This window comes from Ahaetulla prasina, chromosome 2 (assembly GCF_028640845.1).
Source record: "Ahaetulla prasina isolate Xishuangbanna chromosome 2, ASM2864084v1, whole genome shotgun sequence".
Classification (NCBI taxonomy): Eukaryota; Metazoa; Chordata; class Lepidosauria; order Squamata; family Colubridae; genus Ahaetulla; species Ahaetulla prasina.
Window position 1 is genome coordinate 230,772,209 of NC_080540.1, and position 12,584 is coordinate 230,784,792.

The 12,584-nt window shown below is 38.5% G+C and overlaps 1 protein-coding gene across 1 annotated transcript in view; it reads right to left on the bottom strand.

Moving 5' to 3' along the window:
* The window catches only part of CEMIP2 (cell migration inducing hyaluronidase 2), a 59,800-nt gene that overhangs the window by 11,558 nt on the left and 35,658 nt on the right, over positions 1–12,584 (bottom strand). Inside the window, exons 11-15 of the mRNA XM_058174117.1 lie at positions 9,526–9,654; positions 6,853–6,941; positions 4,286–4,417; positions 3,895–3,930; positions 3,363–3,518 (exon numbers count right to left, since the gene is read on the bottom strand). Of these exons, the coding sequence (XP_058030100.1) occupies positions 3,363–3,518; positions 3,895–3,930; positions 4,286–4,417; positions 6,853–6,941; positions 9,526–9,654 (542 nt within the window). The remainder of the gene's footprint in view (positions 1–3,362; positions 3,519–3,894; positions 3,931–4,285; positions 4,418–6,852; positions 6,942–9,525; positions 9,655–12,584) is intronic.

A 12,584-nucleotide genomic window follows, 5' to 3' on the forward strand; every position in this document is an offset into this window, starting at 1 on the left:
GGCTGCAACCCCGCCGCCGCCGCTCCTTCCTCAGCCTCCCGGGCTCGCGCTCTAGCAGCCGCCAAGCTCAGGCGGACTCAGCAGCTCCCCATCAGCACTCGCACGGCGCGATTCGGGCAGGAGGTCGGGCTCGCTCTGTGGCGGTGGCGGGGAAGCCCTGGTGGTGCAGTGAGAGGGCTGGGCAGGGGAGCCGCCAGCCTTCTCGGCTGAGGAGGAGGTTTCCCGACGCGAGCTCGCCGCGCGAGAGCCACCCCAAAGGCCAGAAGAAAAGGTCATTCCATCGAGTAATGGGCGAAGGCTCCTTCCTCTCCGCCTTACCCATGCTGTGCGAGCCCGGCTGGGCTGCAACCCCGCCGCCGCTTCCTCCTTCTTTCATTCTTTCTTCTCCTCCGTGCTTCACCGTGCTGGGCGACCTGGAGCAGCTGCTCTTCAGCCAGATGCTCGTGAGTCAGCCTGCCCCTTCCTTCCCGTGGGGGTCTGCCTTGCTGGTGAAGGTTATTGGGGCTTTTGAGCAAGGGAGGAGGAGCGAGCACCGCCTTCGCGCTGGCATTCCGGGATTTCCCTTTGTTTAGAGCTAGGAACCTGGCAGGTGAAAGGTTGAGCGACATGAAAGGCAAAGACCACAATTGTTTTAAGAAAGAAGCTTTAGCAGGAGGGGGATGGAGGGTGTTTTAAGTTTTGGCAAACAGCCAGGCCAACTGTATTGGAGAAGGTCACACAACTGGCCTTAACATTTTAGCTGCTGTCTTTTCCTCACACTTGGGTTTAATGATATTAGAGATCCTTATTGCCCTGCCAAAAAAAAAAAGAGCCACCCCAAAGGCCAGAAGAAAAGGTCATTCCATCGAGTAATGGAGCCGGCTCCTCCGGAAGGAGCCTTCGCCCATTACCCGATGGAATGACCTTTCTTCTGGCCTTTGGGTGGCTCGCGCGGCGCAGAGCGCAGCGCCATCCCGCCCGCGACCCTCAAACTCGCTCCGCTTGGTAAATTGAGACGCCCGGTGAACAAACAATGCAGCAACTCAGAGCAAGCGGCGATTGGCCAAGCTCAACCAGTAGAAAAAGGTTCTCCTGTCGCCATTGTTGCTAGGCAGATGTTCAGGCGCAACGGGAGAGAGAAGAGGGGGAAACCTCCTCCTCAGCCGAGAAGGACTGCACCGCCAGGGCTTCCCCGCCAATGCATAGCCTGGCGGGAGTTACTGCAGCTCACCTGCCCCGCCCCAACTGGTGGTGTTGGGGCAGCAGCTGCCGCTTAGCAAAAAGGTCGCCGCCCAAAACTCCTCGCCTTCTCCTGGGAAGGGCTGGATGGCTAGCCGGGAAGGGTTGAATAAGCAAGCCAACCTCCTCCCTCCCTCCCTCCTCTCCCCGCAAGCGAAAGAGCGTTTTCCGTTGGAAGAGAGAGAGAGAGAGAAAGGAGGGCCGTTCCTCCTTCTTTCATTCTTTCTTCTCCTCCGTGCTTCAGAAGCTGGGCGTGTGTGTGCGCCTAGTCCCCTTCTGTTCCGTGGCGCTGGAAGAGAGAGAGAGAGAAAGGAGGGCCGTTCCTCCTTCTTTCATTCTTTCTTCTCCTCCGTGCTTCACCGTGCTGGGCGACCTGGAGCAGCTGCTCTTCAGCCAGATGCTCGTGAGTCAGCCTGCCCCTTCCTTCCGTGGGGGTCTGCCTTGCTGGTGAAGGTTATTGGGGCTTTTGAGCAAGGGAGGAGGAACGCGAGCACCGCCTTCGCGCTGGCATTCCGGGATTTCCTTTGTTTAGAGCTGGGAATCCTCCTTCCCCTTTGCACTCCTCCTCCCTCCTCTCTCTCTCTCTCTCACACACACACACACACACACAGACTTCTAAAGTCGATTGGCACAATGCTAAGCAAACACAGCAGTGGGTCAAGGGTGGAGGGCTAGGAACCTGGCAGGTGAAAGGTTGAGCGACATGAAAGGCAAAGACCACGATTGTTTTAAGAAAGAAGCTTTAGCAGGAGGGGGATGGAGGGTGTTTTAAGTTTTGGCAAACAGCCAGGCCAACTGTATTGGAGAAGGTCACACAACTGGCCTTAACATTTTAGCTGCTGTCTTTTCCTCACACTTGGGTTTAATGATATTAGAGATCCTTATTGCCCTGCCAAAAAAAAAAAAAAAAGAGCCACCCCAACGTCTATGAAAATTAACCTTCTCTGCCAAGAGACACTGTGCAGGGTATTTTCACTATTGGTGTGCATACAGGCTTAGATTTGTGTTGGGTTCTTAGTGCTTAGAGCACTGACCTTCAGAGGCACCCTGGTCCCTTGGAAGCTAAAGGAGGACTCATTTTCATGCTTGCAGTTGTATTGTCAATTTCTGTGAGACAATGTTGTTGAAGTAACTCACTCACTCATTCATTCATTCATTCATTCATTCCTTGTGTGTCCAATCACACTTAGCCAATAAAAATTCTATTCTATTCTATTCTATTCATTCATTCATTCATTTTATTTTGTCAAATACATATTAAATAATTATATAAATATAAGCATGAATTGAATACATAAAAGGAATACAACTAAAGGGAACATTAGGACAGGGACGGTAGGCACGCTGGTGCTCTTATGCACGCCTTACAGACCTCTTAGGAATGGGGTGAGGTCAATACTAGATAGTCTTTGGTTAAGGCTTTGGGGATTTTGGGAAGAGACCAGAGTCAGGTAGCACATTCCAGGCATTAACAACTCTGTTACTGAAGTCACATTTTCTGCAATCTAGATTGGAGAGGTTCACTTTAAGTTTGAATCTATTGTGTTCTCGTGTATTGTTGTGGTTGAAGCTGAAGTAGTCATTGATAGGAAGTACATTGTAGCAGATAATTTTATGAGCTATGCTCAGGTCATACCAAAGGTGGCGTAGTTCTAAATTTTCTAAAGCTGGGAATCCTCCTTCCCCCTTTTGCACTTTTATTGTTTTTCGTTCAAATAAATATTCATGTTATTTTACTTGGCTCTATCTTTATTTTTTACATTGACCAGTAGCTGCCTCATTTCCCACCCTCGGCTTATACTCGAGTCAATAGTTTTTCCCAGTTTTTGTGGTAAAATTAGGTGCCTCGGCTTATATTCGGATCGGCTTATACTCGAGTATATACGGTAATAAAGTCATGGTGCCTACGAAAAACTATCCTATCTATGAGGACCCAGATTGTTGGGGGGGCAATAAGTTGACTTTGTAAATATACAAATGGAATGAGACTATTGCCTTATACACTGTAAGCCGCCCTGAGTCTTCGGAGAAGGGCGGGGTATAAATGTAAACAAAAAAAAAAAAAAAAAAACTATCCTTGCCTACCACCACAAAATCAACCAGACAACAAGTTGAAGCACACATCCAGGCTATGAAATACTTACCGGTTTCTAGGCAATGTGCGTGTTCTATTGTTTATCCCTCCAGTCCCCCAATATTTGTTCTGGCCTCCTAAATAGCCATAATTCTTGCTTTCACCAACAAACAAAGAGTTTGAGACTTCCTGGCTGGATCCTTCGTCACTCGGAAAGCTTCCGTCACTATCAAAACCAAAACCAAAGACAGGTGACTTTTAGCAGATGAAAAAGATTTAATTCTAGCAAGGCTGGTGCCACATTTAATAAAAGAAATGACCATCATTATGTGTTCTTGCATGATTTTGTCTTCGTGCTTCATCTCATCCATATGATGGCCTGATGAGAGAAATAGGCTAGTAAATCTGTTGAAATTTAATTTTTTTGAAACCCACTATCTTGCAATACAGCTAGGAAATAAAAATAGAAAGTAAGAGGGTGTGCTACCCTGACCTATTTAAGAGGAAAAATAAAATATAATAAATGAGTTTATATGTGTGTACACAGTCCAGTGGTCTCCAATAAATGGCCACCATTGAAAATAAAGCCAAACAGTACTAACCTTGCAAATGTTAAGCCTATTCCATTGTCAGCAAATCTAGGATAGAGGAAAAAAAATTTGTTTTAGAAAGCAGCTTCTTTTGATTAGCATTAAAATAAATACATTTTCAAAATCTGGCTCAGAACTTGAGCCAGGCAAGGAGAAGATGCTGAATCAGAGCTTGGCAGCTGAACCCATTTTCCATAAATACAAGCGGCTGGTTCAAAGCAAACTTAAAAAGATAACAGCAAAAAAATATGTTTGTATATTTTTAAGCATACTAATCCAGTATGTTTCTGCTACCTTCCAAGAACATAACATGACTAGATTTAATGAATGTAGTCAGCTCTGCCAGCCCTGTTCAAAATTATTTACTTTAGCAACATGCTCACATTTGCTCTGGAGGACTCACCCTGAGTTCTGAATGATGATGTCTCCACCTCTGACCCAAGCACCATGGTCATTGTTTTTATAAGCTATTAGTCTTTCTATAAGAGCAGCAACTCGGGGCTTCTCAGGATTTGCATCTTGATGAGGCCGAAACCTTATAAATGAAAGACAGAATCGTATTGGCCTATAAGCAAATCTTCCTACATGTCCAAAATATTAAAACTACTGGCTGACATAGAAGATTAGATCCAGTAATAAACATGTCCAAAGAAATAAAATAGAGAATCAAAGATTAGCTTTGGTTTGACCCAGAAACAGAGACAGAAGATATTTGTGGCACCACAGTTGTTAAACTGCAAACTATCATGCTAGCTAAGTCTAACATGAGTTATCTGCCAATACCAGTCTACTTCCACCCTCTCACTTAAAGAGTGTGCAATTTCTCATAATAAACTCCCACTGAAATTGAGAAAAAGAGTGAACTATAATATTTACATACTTTACACTCCTTATATTCTTTGTTTCCCTAATTTCTTCATAAGAAGGCAGGAAAGCCCTGAAGTTATGAGCAACCACCTATTTTGTAGACAAAGCTCAGTGGTCAGATTCAAATACCTCTAATGCAATCCATAATATAGTATTCTATAGCATAATGTGGTATGTTGCAATGAAGTGGATAAAGCTCTTAACACTGTGGTCACCAGGACATCAAGTAACTTAGCAATTCAACAGAGAAAATGGGACAACAATCTGATTGGAATGGAATAATAGATCTATTCATAATAGCAGTCATTAATCAGAGATGCTGGAGAAAGCATTCAAGGAGATCAAGGAGGCAAGAATAAAAATGAAAACTGGAATATTGTATTATTTAACTAATAATGGGGATCAGCAGAAAAATAGTCAATATTTAGCTAATATCTGCAGAAAGAAAATCATAAAAGCTAACTTGTAAAAAGAACTTGGGCTCACATTCAAAATTTCAAGCAACAAAAAGGGCTTTTTCTCCATGTCATTACTTATGTCATATTTCGAAAAGAATGCATTGCTTTGTAGCTACTGATACTGGCTTATAATAACAAGTTATGCAATACCTAGATGACTTCCCATTTTGCAAAGTAATTTTAGTTGATCAATGGAATACAGTAGACATAGTATAAAAGTTTCCCATTATGTCCCTAATAAAAAAGATAGCAAGATGTGGAGTAGACAACATTACCGACTGTTTAAAGATCCATTCTAGACGTCATATCATTCAACATATTCATAAGTAACTTGAATGACATGTGAAAAATATGACTTCTGGATGGCGCAATTATTTGACAACAAATACTTTACACAACAGCATTAAGATTCAAGAGCATCTTCATATTTGGAACAATAAGCAGAGGCAGCAATCTTTCAAGAGGAGCATATGAAAACTCCTTTATTTGGATAGAAAAGCCAGTGGCATAAATATTACATAAGATAGGGATATCATCCAAACAGTAGACCCTGAAAAAAGGAGCTAGTTGGCTTGATAAGTTACTAATTGAACAGTGTAATGCAGCTGCTAAAAAAAGCAAATGCAATCCTAGGTTTTTATCAATAATAGTGTCAAGATCAAGGGAAGTCATTCTGTGTTAGCCAGATTTAAGTTATGATACTGCATTTTAGGAAGGCACTGATAAACTGGAGTAACTGGAGAGCAACAACCAAGAATATAAAAGACAAACATAAAAGAAAATTTTATTCAGGAACAGTCGGAGATAGTATTGTAATCTTGAGTAGAGAGAGCTTCAGGGATAATATTGTTATCTCCAATTACTTGAAGGGCAGTCATAAAGAAGATGGAAAAGAAGTAATTGTAGCTGTTCCAGAAGAAACTTGTGCTTAAATTACAAATGTGGACATCGGGGAACACCCCATCTCCCCATATTAAGAACCGTTCAACAATGAAACAGGCTGTTTTGGGAGATGGTCGATTCTATTCTAGAGGTATTTAAACTGAAGGTGGCTGGCCATTTGTCAGGGCTCTATAGTAGAGGTAGTCCTTGACTTACAACAGTTCATTTAGTGACTGTCCAAAGTTACAATGGCACTAAAAAAGAGACCTATGACCATTTTTCACACTTGCGACTGTTGCAGCATCCCCATGGTCAGATGATCAAAATTCACAGGCTTGGAACTAGTACATATTTATAACCGTTGCAGTGACCCAGGGTTACGTGTTCCCATCTTGTGACCTTCTGACAAGCAAAGTCAAGGGGGAAGCCAGATTCACTTAACAACCAGATTACTAATTTAATAAATGCAAAGATTCACTTAATAACGGTGGGAAGAAAAGTCATCAAATGTGGCAAACTCCCTTAACAAATGTTTCACTTAGCAACATAAATTTTGGGCTCAATTGTGGTCGTAACTCGAGGACTACCCGTAGTGGGATTCTACACTGTCCAGATGCAGAATCGTCATGGTCCATTCCAGTTCTTGCATTCTACGATTCTGTCGGAAAGTCTGCTAAGTGCTTTATGATATTAAAATTCCGGGCAAGATTTTTTAGATGCAACCTTTAACCATTCTGCATCCTATCCTCAAATTTCATTTTACCTTGCATTATTGTCCAAAGACAGGTATTCTCTTTTATCTGCAGCACTTGCATTGGTGGTTTTTACTCCTTTATCAATGAATAAGCCAGCCTCAATAAAGAAAAAACAACAAATTAATCTTTTCCACAACTGAAAATCTGTGGATATTGTTGCAAATATTAGTGATATCCTCTAACAAGGGATAACGAGGTTTTCCAAGTACTTGAGACTCCTTCATATTAAAATACAGTAAAACACTCTTATATTCCACAATGGTCACTAAATATTTCAGAAACACACTTTGTGAAAGAGTCAAGAGGCAGATTATGGATCCTCTTTTTGAGCTGAACACATGACTTGTATAATATCTGAAAGTTAGATCATTCCATCCCCTCCCAAAACCAGATAATTGGCATAGTTACATAGTACACTCAACATATCTGAATTGACCAGCATCTTAGTGATACAACTTTTCAGCAACTAATCTGTTCTTTTTAATACAAACAAAAGGAAAATGCCTACAAAGTAGTTTCAAATTACTGTAAATCATTTTTTGGGCGCTTGAGAAGAATATCACATGCCAGTTTATTAACTTCTAATTAAGATGTCTTTTTTTCAAAGAAAAAGAGCTTATAAATACCTTCACTGAAAGGATGTAAACAGACATATATTCCCATGAGGGAAGGAGTAGGGGCAAGGAGGACATCCTGTTTTTTCAATCATTTGAAAATGTTAGGGCAACTATGGATTGTTCCTTCATATCCTGATACAGAATACACATTGCAATATTTATTCAGGAACCAGTTTCACTGCAATCAGTGGGAATTACTTTTAAATAGGGATATATAACTTTTATTATGTTCATCGAAACCAGTGGCAAATAGTTCAGGAAGGAAGGAAGGAAGGCATACTTACAAATGTGTATACATAATGAGTTGTGGATTATAAAGGATATGAGTAGTTTATTGTTTATTTTTTTTTTTAAAAAAGCCTCTCTCAAATTACTAAAAAAAACAACGTGACAAAGGCATAAAAAAACAAAGATACGACTGATACTATTTTAAAATTAATCATTGTTTAAACTTACCAATATCTGACTTTGGGTTGATGTTAACAAAATGAGTTAAACTATGTAATCTGTGCATGTTTTAAAACAGTATTCTGTATTTTATACAGGACCATTTATGCTGCAATTGCAATGTATATACAATAGTTTTAATAGTAATGGTTTTTATGGTGTTGGAAGAAAAACAATCTCTTTGATTATAATATCTCAAAAAGATTAGCTAGGAATATGATGCACTTTCCATCATCTTATTCTCAAAAAGTCATTTATGAGTACAGTAAAGAAGAGATTATTTCAGAAATATATTCTTAACTAAAATTCCAAACCAAGACAAAGAAGATGATTAGGAAAGATCATTGTGTGTATTTTTTCCTACATTAAAAATCTAAGTATGCTAACAAAAAATATGAAGCCTTTTTCTGTGGTGACTGTTGTTGGAAGACCCCCCAAAAGCTATCTAAGAAACTGGCTCAACCCAATGCGATTAGCCCGTCCCACCTACACCGGCAGAAGGGACATGCTGAGGACCCTTTCAGCACAGGAATTTCAGCTGGCGGGGTCCAGCTGCCATGGTTCCCTCTCTTTGAAACATCTTGCCCAACCCAGGCCAGATCTATGTCCACCCTTTTGGCCTACTAAAAGGCCTTGAAGACATGGTTGTGCCAACTGGCCTCGGGTCCCAATGGGGCTGTGGCATTTTGAAGGTGGCTAATAAGAGTAGGTAACACCCCCACACACATACCTTCTCCCTGCGCACACTTTGCTCCCTCTCTCCATCCTGCTTAGTTTTATTTTAATTGAATTTAAGAACCTTATTTATTGTTTTAATGTTTTATACTGCATTTTATTTAATGTCTATAAGCTACCTAAAGTCGTCTTTGGAGAGATAATAAATTAATAAAAAATAAAAATAAAACATTGCTGGATGTTGAAAAACAAGCTGTACAACAAATTAAGTTATAGATAAAGGCATTCCATTGTCAAAGCATATATCAGATAAGTACTCCTGGCCACCCAAAAAAATATGTAACCAAGTTTCAGTAAATACTAACCAAATGATTCTGTTTGGGGTTTTTTTGTGCCTTCTAAATATTTTCAGTAAAATAATCAGATGAATTAATCTTAAAAGAAGTATGACTGCTTACAAGTGAAACCATGAAGTTGCAGTTAGTATTAATATATGTAACCTACAGGTTTAATTATGCAATATAGATTACTTTATTCAAGCTCTCCTGAAGGATCAGAAGGAAAAAAAATTCTACAAAATGCTCCCTGTTGGCACACAATACCATATCAGATGTGTATATAAAAATACTAAATCTTTGTAAAGATTTTAGCAGCATGTATACTTACATTTCTGTGTTATATAGTTGATTTTTTAAATAAACATAATGAATATTTAAAAATGAACAAATGTATCAGTGTAATGAAACACAGAACGGTTTAAGGGTAATTATAATTCTAAGCATACTTATTACAAGCAAGTTATAGTGAAACAGCAGGACTTCCCATATTAAACAATGCCTTTGGTTAAACTATATGATTTGTCTTGCATGAGTACAACCAGTTTTGTTTAATTTAGATCACAATACATTCATAAACATATAAATCATTAACAGGTTCAGTTACCTTAAAATTGGAGTGGACTTTGTTGTTATAGAAAATTCCTAGTGGGGTAAGTTCAGCTTTTGTTTCAAGAAACAATCCATGGGAATCTCCTGTAGGAAATTTATGGAATATATACCATATTCCAGCATCCTAGAAATAAAAAATGAGCTTTAGGGATGTGCCATTCTATTTTGCTTTTGTTTTTCTTGTTAGATTTTTATCTCCAGGAGTTCAAGATAATGTACATAATATTGCCATTCCCTACATCCATATTGGGTCAGGAATTCTGGGAGTTGAAGTCTGCAAGTTGTAAAGTTGCCATAGTTGCCCACCCGATTCAAATATTTTTCTACCTTCATCATTAGAGTACTAAGCCATTTGGGACTCTTGATTTAACTTTGGGTAAGAAAACCAAAACATTCTGTGTTTTAAAACCAGAATTGCAGTTTGGCTCCACGAGGCTTATTGTCATTAACTGTAGTGGTTACTTGCCACGATAATCTAAATACTGGACTAGAGTTAACTGAGCACAGTTCTTCCCTTAAAAAGTTGAAAATTATATATTTTCTTTTTTTAAAAAAACAACCAAATGGTATTCTACAGTGGCCAAAGAAAACATCAAGTTTTTCTCTATTGGGTAATTTTCTGGCTCTTAAGATAAAGCCTTCTTTGAATGGAGCGGAACTCACGGTGATTTTGTGGACATGTGCACAGTTTTCTTGGCTACATTACGGAAGTGGTTTGCCACTGACTCCTTCTGGGATGTTTATTTGACTTCCCAGGCTAGCCTAGAGTTGAAATTTCCTGGTAGTATTTTATCCAAGTACTAACTGGATCCGACTCTGCTTAGCTTTTCAAAATTAGACAAAGTTGGCTAGCTGCTACAAGACTATTAGCAATAGACTCTTTTGATTTTCTCTTCCTCAGGAAATTGAGTTCCAAAATTGCTTTCCTTCTCTGGCATAAGGCAAAAAAACAATTGTTCCTGTTGAGGTATTTCATAATCCAGAGCAGGTGTGGATGGGGTTTTTAACACCGCTGCCTTGCTTACATGCTGAGGGGAAAAAGTTGAAATTTTTCAATAGATTAGCTACACAGAGTTGGCTACTAATGCAGTCTAATATTGAGGCAGGCTAGGACTATACTGGAGTGGGGGGTGCTTTTCTTCTCTCCATTTTTAAAATCAAAAGTCTATGGAAGACTTTGTTTTACTTTTTATTTTGACAAATGAATGGAATGTTTGATACAGTCTTAGAAGATTTTGGAAGGTCATAAAAAGAGCATTTAGTTCACTGATCTCTGTCCAACAATATACTACAGGGAGTCCTTGACTTATAACAGTTTGTTTGAAGTTACAACGGCACTGAAAAAAGTGATCCATGACCATATTTCACACTTATGCATGTTGCAGCATCTCCATGGTCACATGACTTACATTTGGATGCTTGACAACTGACTCACATTTATGATGTTTGCAGGGTCCCAGAGTCATGTGAACACTTTTTGCAACCATGAGAGAAGCAAAGTCAATGGGGAAACCAGATTCACTTAACAGCATGTTACTAATTTAACCACTGCAGTGATTCCCTTGACAAACGTGGCAAGAAAATTCATAAAATGGGACAAAACTCACTTAACAAATTTCTCACTTGTCAACATAAATTTTGAGCGCAATTGTGGTCGTAAGTTGAGGACTACCTGTATACAATTCAAAATAATACAACTGAGAATAAAATTATACATAAAGTTCACTGTTTCTTACAAATAATAGCTTGTTCATGTTTCATCTATATTAATATAAATTAATGACAGGTCAAAAGTTTTAAAACAAATCAGTCCACTTTTTGATGATATTCAGGAAGTCTGAAGTATTTAACTAGTTTAATCCACATATATTGTGAATAATTTGAAGCCCTCAGTTTTAACTAAAACAATTGTTCTCTTTGGAAATAGAACATTTCAGTGTGTTGGCTGAACAATTCAATTGATATGAAAGACACACAGATATATATTTCTGCATATCAGGAAATGCTGATAAAAACTAATGTTCTACAAAATATATAATTAGTGATACAAACCCAGATTTTAACTTTTTTATATATCTAAGAAAGATTGCTCAGAGAATAAGGCAAGAATAGTTATAAATGATGGGTGTTACAGAGACAATAATCTTAAACTGAGGAACGAGACAGGGTTGCCCCTTATCACCAGTTTTATTTGCATTATTGATGGAGGTTTTGGCAAATGCAATTAGGGAAGATTCATTGATTGAAGGAATTGGTGTACATAAGAAAAGTAAAATAAATTTATTTGCAGATGATACATTATTAACATTTCAAATCCTGTAGTTACTATAGGGAAATATAGTGGATTATAAATAAACTGGGAAAAATCAGAAATGATGTTATATAATCACAGTAAAGAAGAAGTGGATGTATTGAAAGGAAAATATAAATTAAAAATAGTAGATAGTATTAAATATTTAGGTACTGACATCCCAAAAAATATTCAAGAGTTAAAGAAAATAAATTATGAAAAGTTAAAGAAAGATATAAAAGATAAAATAGATAAATATGGGAAAGTAAAATTATGATGATTTGGAAGAATTGCAATGATAAAAATGAAAGTTTTACCAAAAATTAATTTTTTGTTTTGGATGATCCAATTAAATTTTTGGATCAAGAATTAAAGCAAATATAGAGGTTGCTGGAGGTGTATTGTAGTGAAGGTAAGAGTGCAAGAATAAGTAAAGTATTATGGTATGAACCATTAAAAAAGGGTGGGCTGGGTCTTCCAAATGTTAGAAATTATTGGGTAGCTAATCAATTAAAAGGTGGTCCCAGATATTATAGCATTAACTAGAGATTTAATATGGAGGGATATAGACTTGAAAGAATTAAGGGAAATAGGTGATCCTATAGAAACATATAGGTTTATAAAAGTTGCTGATGATTCAAAATTCCTTTTTAAAAAAATTGATAGAACTATGGAATAAATGGATACAACGATTAATGCCAGGAATTTCTCCTATAACACCGGTGGTGGAAATGGAGATATTCCCTAAGATTGAAGTGAAAGAA